General features: G+C 30.3%; 1 protein-coding gene across 2 annotated transcripts; it reads right to left on the minus strand.

Moving 5' to 3' along the window:
* Nucleotides 1-5,387: 5,387 nt before the first annotated feature.
* On the minus strand, nt 5,388-15,611 carry LOC106672410 (glycogen phosphorylase). Of its 2 annotated transcripts, XM_024228241.1 has the most exons (15): nt 15,147-15,605; nt 9,822-9,923; nt 9,579-9,761; nt 9,385-9,516; nt 9,124-9,235; nt 8,923-9,068; nt 8,686-8,859; nt 7,149-7,459; nt 6,972-7,086; nt 6,682-6,864; nt 6,497-6,622; nt 6,213-6,434; nt 5,886-6,148; nt 5,754-5,820; nt 5,388-5,665 (listed from the first exon to the last, which is right to left on the minus strand). In XM_024228241.1, exons 1-15 carry the CDS (start codon nt 15,387-15,389, stop codon nt 5,519-5,521), a joined length of 2,526 nt encoding a protein of 841 aa, XP_024084009.1. In that variant the 5' UTR covers nt 15,390-15,605; the 3' UTR covers nt 5,388-5,518. The 2 variants fall into 2 exon arrangements, with proteins under 2 accessions (XP_024084009.1, XP_024084008.1); XM_024228240.1 differs by having other exon boundaries at nt 9,579-9,923; nt 15,147-15,611.
* Nucleotides 15,612-16,098: the final 487 nt, after the last annotated feature.

A 16,098-nucleotide genomic window follows, 5' to 3' on the forward strand; every position in this document is an offset into this window, starting at 1 on the left:
AGTGGGTCTCCCTCTCGTGGCACATTCGGAGACTAAGGGTTCACGTTCTCTGCACGTGTGGAATAGTAAATTTATCTAGTGCCTCAACAAAAATATAGTCATTCACCTATTTTCAAGAGATTAGAACAACAGAGAAGTACTGATTGTGAACCCCACACTCTGTCACGTTTTTATCTCAAAGGACATCAGATTGCCACTAAATTAATTATAACGCACACTGAATTTCGATAGATTTAAATTAATTTTAATTGAAAAAAAAAAAAAAAAACAATAAAAACACATTTTTCTTAGTCAAGTTTACAAAGACTACATAATACACATCTTTGGTAGTACGAATACACTTTAAATTTATATGAAACCTAATTTATTTCGTTAACTAAAATAAAATTACGTAAAAGTCAAATAACTTTATGTTTAAAACATTCAAATGTTAATTTCAGTATAAATAATTAAATTAATTAACCGTTGGAACAAATTTATTACATCGTTCGACGTAATATTAATGAACGCTGATTACAAAATGAGGAGTCTGAGAAAATCAAATAAAAATTGATTTTTTACTTTATCAAGTACATATAACAAATAAATAATAAAACTACTACTACTAGGTACTATTATATATGTTTATTTATTAACACAACTACAAAAAAAAAAATCGTTTGAAACAGTCAACGAACTAACAATCTACAAATATTTGTCATTTTGAAGACTATTCACTCTGACAGTCAATGGAAAGAAAGTATCAGATAAGTTTTAGAAGTTAAACTTTATCTGTATCTGTTGATTTGTATTTGACTGCACTTTTATAACTTTCTCTTGATAATTGTACTTGTCCCTAGTTATGAATTTAGAGATAAGTAAAAAAAAGTTTGATTTTCGAAATATCTCTCGTACATTAGACTTTCAGATTTAAATACAAATTTGTACGTCTCTTCGAATTTTGTGCGTACATTTCCGTCTGATTTGATTATGAGAGGAAAATTTTGATTTAACTTCCGCACCGGGAAGATGATCGATTTCACTCCATTCTATTTCTACTGAATACAAAAATCCAAATTCGAGGCTAGCCAACAACATTAACACAAGCACAATTTCACTAAGGTGGTTGATAGATTTTCGATCTGACCCTTGCAAGATCTTTACCAGTTGAGATCGTGCCCGATTTTAAAAATAAAACGGCTTTCCAAAGTGAAATGAAAATAATTTTATTGAAAGTTATTTTCACAATGGACTATTAATAGAATAAATAAAAAGTGAAGCGCAGTGGAATTTCCCAAATAGCGATTAACAAATGCGAAAGTTGTAAAAAGAAGAGAAATAAAAACAGAAATTATAGAATAAAGCATATAAAGCCTGCAGAAACAGATAGAGTGGGAAATCAATAAAGAACGAACTAGAAAGGAGAGAGAGAATGTGTGTGTGTGTGTGTGTGTGTGTGTGTGTGTGAGAGAGAGAGAGAGAGAGAGAGAGAGAGAGAGAGAGAGAGATGTTTATTATATTTTACGAAGACTTTTTTAAAATTTACAATGTTATTGGGAAATTTAAAACGTATTAAAAAATTGTACAATAAAATAAATTGGATACAATTTTCGTCCTAAAATGTACCAAATGTTATTTCTCCTACTTGCATGTACCTTAAATTCTATCTTCTATCAGTTATAATAAATTATTGTAATTTTTCTGCCTTGTTGACATTTACGTTTTGGACGCTAATAGACCAATAATATTTATTTACTTATTTTTATGAATACCGCTAATTACTGAAACTTGTGTGGATCGCGACAGTATTTAAGTTTTTCTCGGTCTCCGCCGTATTTTATTACATTCTGTCCATTCTATCGTGGATATCTCATTGTTAACATTTTAGATCATTTCAATGAAATTATTAAAAGACAGGAGAAAAATTCTTTTTTTCCTGGGCAGCACGAGTACAGGTGAGCACACGTTTTTTTTATAAAGCCTGTTCTTTAATTTCTTAGAACAAAATTATACAATTAATATTAAAAGTTTGTAATGATTTAATTTGATTTTTTTTTACGAGGGTTCGCAACAGCAGAGGTCATATCAACCCGGTGTTTTTGTAAGTATGTCGGGTTCGAATGCAGTGCCGCTGGATTCGAACCCAGGACCTTTACCTTATAGTGATGAGCGCCGTGTCAACGCCTGAACCGTTGCGGCACCGACGTCCCTTAATTTGTTTTTTAATCGAATTTTCAAATTTGTTAAACAATTTTATAAATCGTTTTTATTGCATCAACATTTCAATAAAATTTTCTCCTTGGTTAATATTAAACAAATTAATTTTTGATTATTCCTTTATTTCTCAATACAAATTCGAGGCATGGGGCAAAAAACATGAGCACTTTTCATACAACTGAATTGCAAGAATGTCCTACAAATATACATTTATAAAAAAAATTGAAATGCTTATTTTTCAATTTATATTAACATATAATTATATTTATAATTATACACTTGTTTTTGCAGTCAATCTCTGAAACACATCTAAAGTCAATAACAATTTCATCCATATCTATCCTAATTAAAATTTTGTATTTTGCCCAAACTGATCATGACCTTTAGTGAAATCTGGTCTAAATATAAATGCAAAATTACTCTATAAAATTTCCTATTGAATCCACAAATTATTGTATTGCATAAACTTGTGACTACGAAGCAGTGAACAAACAATACAGAATTTTATATAAATTTTCTCATGTTGGGACTTAAATTGTACTATTTTCTTTGAGACATATACATTTCATTCATTCAGTTTTTGTAATCTATACAAATAGGAAAATGTAATTGCTTTCAATATAAATTTTTTCTATCTTTTTACTACTTAAATTAGTACATTTTTAAAATAATTAAGCTAAATTGAACACAAAATATAATTACACAAAAGAAAAGAAATTGCTATTTTTTAAAACAATTTATCTTGGACATCAAGAAGTCGCAAACCAAATCTTGTTTGAATGGGGCCCCATGATCCTTAAAAATGTTTCCTATACTTTCTACAATAAGTATCCATGAGTAATTATTCAATAAGCAAAGAGTATCCATAATTAATCCATGTCAATTTATGGAAACTGTTCCATCCAAAATATGGAATTTATTTATTTAGTATTTTACTAGTGTTTGAGTCAAAATCTTGGGCTTTGGAATTTCGAAATGAGATTAACTATAAGAATAAAATCTGTCCAAAAAAAGATCCTTTGTTGGAAAAGATACTTTATCCATAAAATATTTGCAAATCACTACTCAAATAAGTTAGATAGATTGATTAAATTATAGATTGATCAAAAACATGGCCTGGTGCAGGCCAGTTTCTTTTTCTTCTCGTTACAGAATTAATTTTTGAACATTGTCCATAAAAAGGAATGAAACATGACAATATTCACTTTTATCGAACTTGAAAGCTTGAAACTAACTTGAACTTGAAACTAAGAAAAACAAGTAAAAATAACATGGACCAGCTAATTCTTAAAAGTTAAAAGAATAATAAATATTAAAATTTCTAATTTGAAAAATATTTTTTTTACTTCATGTATTAACCAAAAAGTTTTTTAATAACCGTATCGTATTCCATGAAATTAAAAACAATAAAGTATAATGTTAACTACAAGTTCTTACTAATTTACATAAGCTCAATGCTGTTCGTACAAGTTAATGTGTGATTTCAAATGATGTGTAATGACTAATTCAGCAAAATTATTTAATTTTTCGTTTATTGTGAAAATTTTTGTTTTTAATTCAATATAGATTTTATTAATTATGGACATTGTTTTATTAAATTCTTCTATAATTTTTATATTAAATGAGTAGTGCAATCCTATCTGACATCGAGCCTCAATGTTTTCTTGACGTTGTCTCAACTGTTTGAACTTTTTGCCATGGAAAGAATATAAGTATCTAGTTAGCATCTTTACAACAGGCCCTACTCCATTAAACAAATCACTCTTATTTCTAATATCATTCTTATTTTCTGCAAAAACTATTTCTAAATTTTCAGTAATCACTTGTTCAGCGTGATTAATTAATCTTAAAGTATTTACAATATATCCTCTTTTACTACCATTATCAGTCGTATAATCTACGTTTTTGCTGATTAACAAATCATTTTTAGAGTAAACAAATTTTGATATACAATTATAAAATTCTTCTAAATAATCTACTTGGTTAAATTCTCTTAATCTAAAATAGTGGATATATGTATTGTGAAATTTCCAATTTTGTCAAACCCAAATTCACCGGAATTATTCCAATACCATTTATGATATCAAATATGCTATGGTTGATGACAAGTGTGAAAGAACTTGTTATGTTATGAACATCCTTTAGTTTCCTTGACCTTTTAATGTTTGATAAAAGATTTTTTCTACTGTGTTATGGTGATTTCAGCAGTTTTAAATATTTGTTTATAGACTTTATGTATTTTCCTTAAATTTCCTTTTTGTATTTTTTGTTTGTATTTGTTTATTTTTCATAAATAACTGATAGAATTTCTGTTAAATCTTCCTTATTTTTACTTAAATTTTGAATTATTTTGGCTTTACTTACTTTGCTCCATTTATTAATTTGGGAATATATTTTTAACTTATCTTTGTGGGCAATAACATAAATGTTTATTAATTGTGCTTTGTCTATTTCCAACAATGGGTCATTTTCAATGTGTCCGCTCAATATTTGAAATGGGGTAACTTTGTAGCAGAGCGAATATTATTATTATATGCAATGAGTGCATATTTTACCTTTGATCTAATTGAATTTGTGTAAATTTCTTGATTGTTTAATAATCTTAAGTGTGCTATAAGAGTACGATGAAATCTTTTTCTAATGGTCAATTTTCTTTTGGATGAAAATTTTTCAACATTGTTCTTGTGAATTGTTCATAAATTTCATTTTCAAAATAAAGTCCTTATTTTAGCCACTTTAGTACTAAAAACAATGATGTTATATAGATGACATAAACGTATTTCATTGTTTATTACCTTTAATATATTTGCCATTACAAATTTATCATCTATAGTTTTATTCTTTAAATTTCTGAAGTGGATTACCACATGCCATTTTTTTTTGCCACCTCCAAAATTTAAATGGTGTAACTCCAGGCCTGAGAAATCTACTACAATCTTTTATCGCAAAAGAAGGTAACAATTTCAACTTCAAGTAATTAATTTAAATTTGTTTGTGGTGCTAGTAATTTAATTGAGTAGTTTGATAAAAATCATGGTACCACTCTTGAAAAAACTGACAAACTTATTATAAAATGTTCATTTTGTTCAAATTCTGATCTAAATAAAATTCAGTTTAAATAAAACTAGTTTTCTAGAAATCGATATGAATAACATAAAAAAATGTTTAAAAATTGGTATATAAAAAATAGATATTTAAAAACACACATACACTTTATGTATTTCTTTGTAAACATGATTTTACAAAACGAAATTTATATGTAGCAGGATTTTAAATGTATACTTTGAAATCAGCGTAAAATTATTAAAATAAATATAACCATTTATTTGACATGTGGAGAGGGCAGTTTTTCCCATGAGGGTTCGATCCCCCAAATTTCACTGGCATACTCGGCAATAGTCCTGTCAGAAGAGAATTTTCCTGATGAGGCAATATTATTGATCGCCATCTCAGCCCATTTTTTATTATCCTACAAATAAATAATACATTTATGTTAATTTTGTATCAAAATGAAGTTTAATGTAGTTATAACAATATTTTCTAATTGATAAACTCACTAGATAAACTTCGTTGACATTATCTTGGCATTTTATATAATCTTCATAGTCAGCTAGTAAATAAAATCTGATGGGAGAAGAAGAAACTTTATAATACTTGTGGATAGTCGATTTATTAGAGATTAGATTTACCTGTCATATTTCAAAAGTACGTCGACGACATCTTTAAACTCGTCAACATTACTTGGACTGAAATATCCATCTTTTATCTGATCGATACACTGTTTGAGCTCTTTGTTGCTGTTGTAGTATCGTTCAGCATCATATCCATTCATTTTAAGAGCTTCGACGTCTTCAACTCTCATACCAAATATGAAGATATTTTCTTCGCCCATTTCCTCAGCCATTTCAACATTTGCACCGTCCATAGTACCAATTGTAAGTGCTCCGTTCAGCTAGAATATATATTTTTTAATACATACTACTCTTGATTTTTGTTTCATTGTTACTAATAAATACCATAAATTTCATGTTTCCAGTTCCAGATGCTTCAGTACCTGCCGTTGATATTTGTTCACTGAGATCTGCAGCTGGAATAATCCGTTCAGCAAGTGTAACCCTGTAATTCTCTAAATAAATGACCTTTAGTCGGTCACCAACATCAGGATCACTATTCACAACATATGCAACCGAATTTATGAGTTTAATTATTTTTTTAGCCATGTAGTATCCTGGCGCTGCCTGAAAATATTAAAAATTAATGTGTCATTAAATAAATTTTTTGTTTTAATAATTTTACATACTTTCCCCCCAATCATCACTGTCCTAGGTACAAAGTTTCCAGATGGATTCCTTTTTATTCTGTTGTACATCGTAATTATATGGAGGCAGTTCAATAATTGACGCTTGTACTCATGTATTCTTTTTACCTAAATGTGAAATACAGTTAGATAAATAAAATTAACCGTATGTAATTAATAATTTTTACCTGTATATCAAACATGGACGCTACATTTATTGGGACATTGTATTCTTTTTCCAAAAATTGAGCCAAACGCATTTTATTATCTTGTTTTACTTTCATAACTGCATTTTGAAACAGTTGGTCTTTTGAATATTGTTTCAATTTCACAAGTTGGTCTAAATGTACAGTCCAATCTTCACCAAGTTTCTTAAAACATGAATAAAGGAAAGATAAATTAAATTATTAGTTAAAAAAACAAAACAAAAAAACATGGAAATGTTATAATGTAATATGTTATAATAAAATTGGATTACCTCAGAAATCAAATCGGATAGAGATGGGTTACAAAGGATGAGCCATCTCCTAGGAGTAATTCCGTTAGTCTTATTCTGAAATTTTTCAGGCCAAATTTCATGGAAGTCTTTAAAACTAAAATCAAACATAACTTAATGCTAAAATAGTAAGACTAGAAGAAAACTAAAAAAACCTACATATCCTTTTTTAAAATTTCAGAATGAAGCCAAGCCACACCGTTAACTACATGTGATCCGACAATTGAGAGATGAGCCATGTTTACTTTTTTCTCATGTCCCTCCTCTATTAATGACATCCTTCTCAGTCGGTCCATGTCAGTTGGATAGAGATTTTTTATTTTTTCAAGATGTAAGAAGTTTATTTGATAAATTATCTCCAAATGACGTGGAAGGATATATTCTAACATTTGAACAGGCCATCTTTCCAGTGCTTCAGGTAGTACTGTATGATTAGTATAAGCACAAGTTTTTACTGTAATATCCCAAGCCTGAAAATATATTGTAGATTAGATTAGATTAAATTAGTTTTTCATAAAATAAAAAGGAAAATATGACCAAAAAAATGAAAGAAGAAACGTGATAAATTTGTTTTGTTTGAGGTAGCTACAAAGCCTTTGCATTGAGACCAACAAATAGGTTGTAGCTCACTATCTAGCTTTGGGCTTTTTATTAGCCCTTATAGACTCAATATTGGCTCAGCATTTGCTGGACTGAATTTTTATTTGCCCATGAGTAGAAACCTTTCCCATTTTGGGGCCCCCACAGCCTACTCAGTAATATGTACTTTGGTCCCCTATTTTTCTTGGCAAAACTTTCATTATCTTATGCCAATCTCAAAATTCTAAAATGCCTATTGAGTTGGCAATGATACTAAGTTTTGTCTGGCTTTACTGGTCTGTTGTAAGTTTAGCCAAGATTGCATGTAAAAGTCTTTTGCCTACCTCAGTCCTGATGTTCCATAATCCATTAGGTATGAGTTGTTAACTTTCATTAGGCTACTGCACATTTTTCCATTCTTCTTTTGTTAAATAAACTTCTCTAGTTTCACTATCAGCCTCTTTGTTAGCCTTCTGTTATTACTGTCCTGGCAAATCTTTGGTAAAGCCAGAGGGTCACTTTTGGGTTTAGACCCCAGCCATAACCTTTTGCCTAGGTTCGATTTAGGCTTTGAGTATAGCCTTTTCCTAGGCATTGATTTGGTCAAAGAGGTATTTACCTTTTGCTAAAAGAATACCTAACTTACCATCAACTTTTCTTTTCTTTGTAAGTGGGACAATGTGGTCTTATAGACAGCTCTTTCTGCTTGCTAGTCATATAAAGTTGCTAGTTATTCCCATTCCAAAATTACGCAGTAAACTTATCTCTTATTATTATTATTACAACGTATTCTGAGTATCCAATGCATTGAAATTCTTTTTGGACAAGTCAAGCTAGTCATCTACTACAACCATCCATAACATGGGTGATAGGTCACCTCCCTATGGTCAGCCCCTTGCTACCTCTGCCTGACCGTGTTGTCCAGAAAGGATACAATAACCCTTTTTCTAGACTTTCACTGATCCATTGGCAATTTGAGCTAGAGACATCCCCACTTGAATATGATCTTGTGAAAGAACTGTGTAACATGTTATTAAAGGCCCCTTCTATAACCATAGAAAGAGACAAAAAAATATAGCCTTGCATTTTTTAAAGAAATGTAGAAAGGATTTAATACTTTATCCCAACTGAGATGCTCTTCATCCAACAGAATTCTCATCAATTCTGGTATGGCAAGGGATGGATGGGTGTCATTCAGTTGAATTGCTACTTTTTCGGGAAATGTATCAAAGGACATCCTATCCGGTTCTCTTGATCCAAATTTGGACATTTTGAATCTTCTTATTATGTCCTATAAGAAAAATTTACAAATTAGAAAAATTAAAGTTATTTAATAAGATTATTAATTATTTACTTTTAACGTTGCCGCACACATGAAATACTCTTGTTTAAGTCGTAATTCTTTTCCTTCAAAAAAATTATCATTCGGATAAAGAACCCTGGAAATGTTCTCTGCCAAATTACGGTCAATTACTGCTTGAATGTAGTCACCATCATTGACTAAAAAAATATTGGTCTTAAACTTCTAAAAGAAGAAGAAAAAAAGAATGCTTACAAAACTTGAGATTAAACTCAACCGGTGACTTGGCAGACCACAGCCTCAATGTGTTTACGACATTATTCCTATATCCTGGTATTGGGGTATCATATGGCATTGCCAGTATTACCTAAGAGTAAAAAAATAAAAAAAAATAATTTGCTATTGTAATGATTTCTTCCGAAGAAAAGTTAAATCCATTTAGCTTTAAAATATAGTTTATATAGCATAAGCTAAATAAAAACAGCAAAACAATTACTGTGATAGATTTATTTATACCTGTGTATTGACCCATTGTTTCCCTTGAGGTGTATCAACAACTTTTCCATAGAAATTGACTGGTATCATGTATTCAGGCCTCGCTTTTTCCCATGGATTGCCAAATCTCAACCAATCATCGGGTTCTTCAACCTTAGAAAAAAAAAATTGTAAAATTATTAGTCAAACAAATAAAGCAAATTCTTGTGACTTACTTGTTCACCGTTGATAATTCTTTGTGCGAAGATTCCATATTCATATCTGATGCCATATCCGTATGCAGCAAGGCCAAGAGTTGCCATTGAATCAAGAAAACATGCTGCTAATCTGCCCAAACCTCCATTTCCAAGACCTGCATCCTCTTCTACGCTTTCTAGGTGTTCGATATCCAAACCTAACTGCACATAGAAAAATTCTTGATTTAAAATCATCCAATTTTTCAATTTAATACTTCTTACTTGATACAGAGCTTCGTCACAAGTTCCTTGTATACCCAAATTGATCATTGTATTGGTCAATGACCTACCCATGTAGTATTCGAGAGATAAATAATATACTCTCTGAAAACAAAATCAATGATTTATAATCATTTTTTCAATAAAATAATGATGGTTTAATATTGAAATGTAATGAAATAGTAAAAAGAATTATTCAAAAATGAATGGGTTAATTCAGATTATAAATTTATGCAACAGAATTATTATTTTTTTAAATTATATATTTTTTCTTACCAATGTGTGAAAATTATAAGCATACTTTTGTCTTATAGTCCAATAGTGGCCAATTTTTTTCTTATTTTATTGTTAAAAAGCTAAATGGCCAAATTTTTCTTACTTTATTGTTAATAAGCTAAATAATTAATTAAAAGAGAATGTAATTAAAAAACTAATCATGCCATATGATTAATTTTATTTTAAAGAAAACTAATTTTAATATTTTAATGAATTAATTTAATTTAAATTTATAAATGCGTTATTAAGAGCAAAACCAGGTAATAAATTGTTAGTTAAATTTACTCTATCACTAAATGATTTTCAGTATTTTGGTGAATTTTCTTTCAAACATTCATAATTAAATTATTATTAAATAATTTTTATTAAAAAACACATAATTTCTGATCTCATTTAACCTGGTTTACATTAAAGTATGCTGTAATTAATATAACGATAAAAATACATAGATTGCAATAAATAACAAAACATGAATGTCTGGTTTTTTGTCTTTGAGTATATAATAAATGAAATTTGGCCGTAATAAATGAAATAAATGGATCATTTTGGTCTGCATTTTGCCATCATAACGACCAAATTTTAGGTACATCATACCACACAGAAATGCCACCATAATTCATTAATGAACTAATTTTTCCAAAACATTGATTTGATTGATGATTGAGCTAAAAATTATAAAACCTACTTATTAATATAATATTTTTGTGCTGTAAAAAATAGTGTTGCATCTGCATGATGTTACGTATAGAAATGGATGTTAATGGAACATAAAATGATACTGAAAGAAAACCAAATGTCGGATTCATTAAATTTAAAATATTGCAATTTAAGAAAGCTAAATTAAGGTTTTATTATAATAAAAGGTAAATTGATTAAGAGTAAAGATTGAGTACAGTGTATGGTACTTTTCTTAACTTTATACTTATAAGTTTTGAGGCTGATGGATTTCAATTCTGGTAAAATACTAAAAATCAAGAAACTGAATATTAATGACTATCGTTGTTTGCACTTGTTAATAAAAGATTTTCAATTTTTTTAATCATTATAAGCAGTAAATAAGTTTGAGGAGCTCCAGGTTATTGTTTCAGGTTGTTCAGACAAGATTTGGTTCGCGGTTTCCTTTCGGATCTGAATGTGAAACATAGTGAATTTATCCCTATTTAGTACCTCGAATAGATTAATTAATTATAACTTTGGTTATGCTAAATGACTTTCTAAAATTACAAGTTTTTTTTTTAAATTAGGCATCTCTTAATTCTATTCTGTTAAGGATGAGTTGAGAATTTTTACCCTCGCTCATTTTCTACTTTTGTACTTTATGAAAATGAGAAACGAAATATACGCTTAATATGCACAATAGTAATGATTTTATAGTATAATATAAAAAAATCATTGTATTTTTTTCTAATAGAAATTAAATCAGTACAATTTTTTTTTGCATATTTAATAACAGTTTTTTTTAGATGCCTGTTTACCAAGAAAAAATCTCCAAATTAAAATCAAAGTGAAAATGACCCAGGAAGGAGGGCATCCTTCCTGCTCTGTGAGGACCTTGCATCTGCACTGTTCTAGCTAAAATCCGATATAAATAAGACCTAATCCATAAATTCATAATATCCAGCTTGCACAATTATAAATACAAAAAATGAGATAATCCCTAAATGATTTCAGAGTACCAAGTCGTTCTATTAACGCAAAATATAAAACTGGATTAAATTCATATTCAATTACATCTGTTAACTGATGACTAACTGTTAAAAAAAATAACCAATTGTGTTATTTTTGAATATCACTAAAAGATTCTCTTTAATTACAATTGATCTTTCTAACAATTGTAAGCCTTGATTCCCCATTTTAATTTCAGTTAAGTGGTCAAAAAGTCAGTATCATAGTCTTCTGTTTTCATGTTTTTAATTACGTTTATTTATTTAACCATGGGGGTTTATATAGGTTTCAAGTACCACAGATAAAGCAGCCTTTCAAGCTTATATATCTAGAATTCTTGTTTTCAGAAATTTTCTAAATTGTATCTTTTTATAAAGTCTAGAAGAACATTATAAGTTGATGCTTCATAGTTTCATGAAACGATTCTTTAGTTATTCCACTCAGATTTGTTTATTCCAACTGATCCTAATTTATACAAGTTTTTTTTAAATTGATTAATTTTTTAACAAAAGCTGCAATACATTCGCTATTTGTAGTTACTACTAACTGAAAGTAGTTTGGAATGATACTTGATAATTTTTTATAACCCCTGCCTTTTATTTATGTATTTGTGATATCTCGCCCAATTTGTTTCATAGATTTCCCAATGTTCAATACAGGTTCTGGTCTTGATTTGTACAATGTTATTGGTTTTTCATTTCTCCCTGCTACCAAGTCAGGACTTGATTTTTTAAGTCAGGGATCGTTTTCCGCCCGTTCTTCCACATGTTTTGTATTGATTTGTTGACAATGTTAATCTTGGATCCAGGCTATCTTATCTTATTGATTTTTTTTTCTTTAGCAAGAAGTATTAATAATTTTTATAAATTACTTGAGAATTTTGTAATGATTGTGAGGACACACTTATTTCTAGCTTATACTGATGGTAATGACCTTCCATGTATTTCCTTGGAGAGTATAAATTAAAATAAATCACTAAATGACCCAGGTTAAAAATTAAATCAGCAATAGAAAATTAAAGCATTTCTTCATCTTCAGAATATAAAAAAATATTATACATCCAAAACCATTGTAATACATGCACTTTCTGCCAGTATTGTGCAATGCAAAGATTGTAAAAAAAAATTCTTTTTAACAAGAGGCGATACAATTACTTGTAAGTTTATTGTTCAAACACTATCTTCAATTTTTAGATTGCAGTACAAATTTGCAAAAGTCAATGCATTTTTTGTTAATGAATGTTGAAGTACTTAAGGGATTTGGAAATGCCAACTTCACTCTACGTTTTGTCCATTATACATTTAAAAACCTAATTTAAGTTTGGGTTGTAACTTTCTTGCCTCAGTTCCTCAATGAAGATGGTGCTAAGAGTAACACCTTACAATTAACCAACTGCCGGTTCAACATGTGTTCACCGACTCTCTGACCAACAACCACCATCAACTTTGACTTTTTGAAATTACACAAGTTACAACCCTAAACTTAATATTTCCTTACCAAAACCCTTATGAAACATTCTGTCCTTCGTACAATGGAGGTCAATGTGATTAGAAAGGGGCTAAAAGGTGAACAGATCTCAGATAGTCTAGAGTCCTGGCAATGCTTAATATACCTTCAAGGGTGAGAAAAAAAGGGAGTCCAGGTGGATTGAAAGAAACAAACATGTAAATGAAGTTGCAGAGCACATAGCACAGAGGACAAGAAACACAAGACACAGTTTTGACTGGCTCAAACCTGAAAACTTTTATCTTGTGATGACTGCCTGTAGTTAACTATTTTCCACTAGCTGTCATCACTGTTTCAGCATTGCTTCCGACTTCCAAGCCAATGAACTTGCAGCACTCCTCTGTATAAGAGGGGAACAACCTGCTTAGTGTAGACTCGTAAATGGGATTTCAACTCTAAACTTTAAGAAAAACCACAACCACCAAAAAAAGGCATGCAAGCATAAAGTAGCCTGGAAAAAGCTTCTTACAAAAATGAATGACGCACCTTATCATTAAAGAACACATTCCATAACATGGACATGGAGTTGAGTCAAGAAATTATAAATTCAACTTTATTAATACTTATTAAATCCATTATATTTAGTGTTCTATCGATTAAATTACTTCTTTCAATTAATTAATCTTTTTATGTAAGGTTTTGGTTGAAATGAAAATACTATGGTGTTGGCAGTTATGGATGGGTTAATTAAACTTAGGTTATGCTTGTCTTGCTGGTTAAATTAAAAGCTAAGCATACTTAATTAATTCAGAGTGGCGATGTAGGACTCTGTGCAGCTAATAAGTGACTTACGTAATTAAATGCCAGTGGGGTACTTGATTAACATTCAGCCATCCATTTTACAACTCATGCTAATAAATACATTCACACACACACACATGCACACAACCAACCAAGAGAAGGGGAGGCCTAGTTTTATCCACCAAAAATTGAAACAAGGTAGGGTCAAGGAAAAAATAATTTTGTTGTCTGGAGGGCTAATAACTTATAATCAAAAACTTGTTTTGAGAATTTATTAATAGACTAAACAGAAAGTGAACTGGGTTCCTTGAATACATCAAGGCTGTGATAAACATTCTAACACGTTAATACAATTCGAATACGAACTACCCAAAAATTTCAAATAAATGATCAACTTTTCGTATTTTGGTTATATTACGCATTGATGATAGGTGGTATAATCACAGAAAGCTCGGCAGTTAAGTGTTTTTCATTTATCTGCGTGTGTTATCTTTCTTCTTTTCTATTTACGGTCGAGAAGATCTATTTAATATTGTTTCATTTAATATATGAAGTACGTTATTAAATTTGATTTGATGTGATATTTCACTGTCTGACCCTTGTCAAGTGTTCATTGTAAAAACCTGTTTTAAACCTCTTCTTTTGTTTAATGCTGCTTCGATGATTAAATAATATTTACGTATAATAAAATTATATAAAGTCTACGTTAAATATTGTAAATATATTGAATGTTTGGTCGAATTAAAATAGTGACAAGTTAAAGTGGGAAAGGATGCTGTACAGAAGCCATTTTGAAAAGAACGCGGCCCTCGGAAAAAAACAACGTTCTTTTTCTGAAATTTTTACAAAAAGTCCCTTCCCAACAGTTTTGTCTCGAGTTTTATTTTTTGTTTTGTTCCGGCAGGAGACGGCAGCATAAAAACAAAGTGTAATCTGCATAAACGAGACTTCAAGTTTAACAAATCTTGTCTTGGTTGCATAACTCATTTTACCTCAGCCTGTGTGGCAACAACGAACATTCTTTTTAAAAGTTTTTCTGAAAGTAATTTATTAAAAGAAATTATTTTCTTTAATTCTAGATTTCTGCGCTGTACAATCATTTACTAAATATTTAATATATACATAATTTATTTGTTTCACCTTAGGATCTTTTTCGTAGTAGTGTTGCTGGGTTTTTATCCACCTCGAGACAAGGTTGTCCCTAACGGTGTGTGCCAGTGCAATGTAGTAGTCCCTAGTTGTAGCTATGTTTCTGTCTTTGACGAGCGTGTAGTGGACGTGCCTGTTGAAAGATTTTTTGATAGATGTGACATCCTCGACATCTGTGATGGCCCGGACGCTGATCTGCTTCCTCTTCTCGTTGGGGTTTATCGGCGAAGACATGACTTTTAGACGACGCGGACGTACCGGACACTCGTCGACGACTGAAGAGGGTTTGGTTGCACCGGCTTTCACTTTCAACCGACCTACTGGCTACTACCTAGTTCATTTATGAGGACAAATACTCCAGTGAGCCTCCCTCTCGTGGCACATTCAAAGACCAGGCAATCACGTCCTTAGCACGCGTGGAATTTATTAAAGTTATCTTTTCTGGTGTTTATACCTGTTATTCAACAACTTCCGGCCTGAAAATGCTTTATTTAACTCAGAACTTATTTTCCGGTTAATTTGTGTTCTTTTTTGTTGAAAAGTACCCTTTTCAACTTATACTGAACCACCATATGCTGCTAAATGTATTGAGTTAAACTATTTATTTAATTATAAGTGAATTATAAGTAAATAAATTATAAGTAAATAATTATAAGTGTATGTTCAAAAGTATGCCGTTTCTCCCACACACTAGCCCACCTTTTCATCTGTATTGGCCAGCTAGATACATTTTTTGTGTTCTTTTAGATCTAGTTTGGTATTGATTTAAGTTTTTGGTTTAATTATGAAGTTTTTCTTGTCCAATATGTATAAAAAAATATTAGTACTGATTTGTCCTCTCATACTGGCCCACACTTTTCAACTTTGTAGGTAAGCTAGAGAATTTTGATATTAATTACACTTATTGGTTTAAATGGCAAGCCTTTTAATGTCCAATACGCCC

The sequence above is a fragment of the Cimex lectularius genome, unplaced genomic scaffold (assembly GCF_000648675.2).
Source record: "Cimex lectularius strain Harlan isolate CLEC.00 unplaced genomic scaffold, Clec_2.1 scaffold167, whole genome shotgun sequence".
Taxonomy (NCBI): Eukaryota; Metazoa; Arthropoda; class Insecta; order Hemiptera; family Cimicidae; genus Cimex; species Cimex lectularius.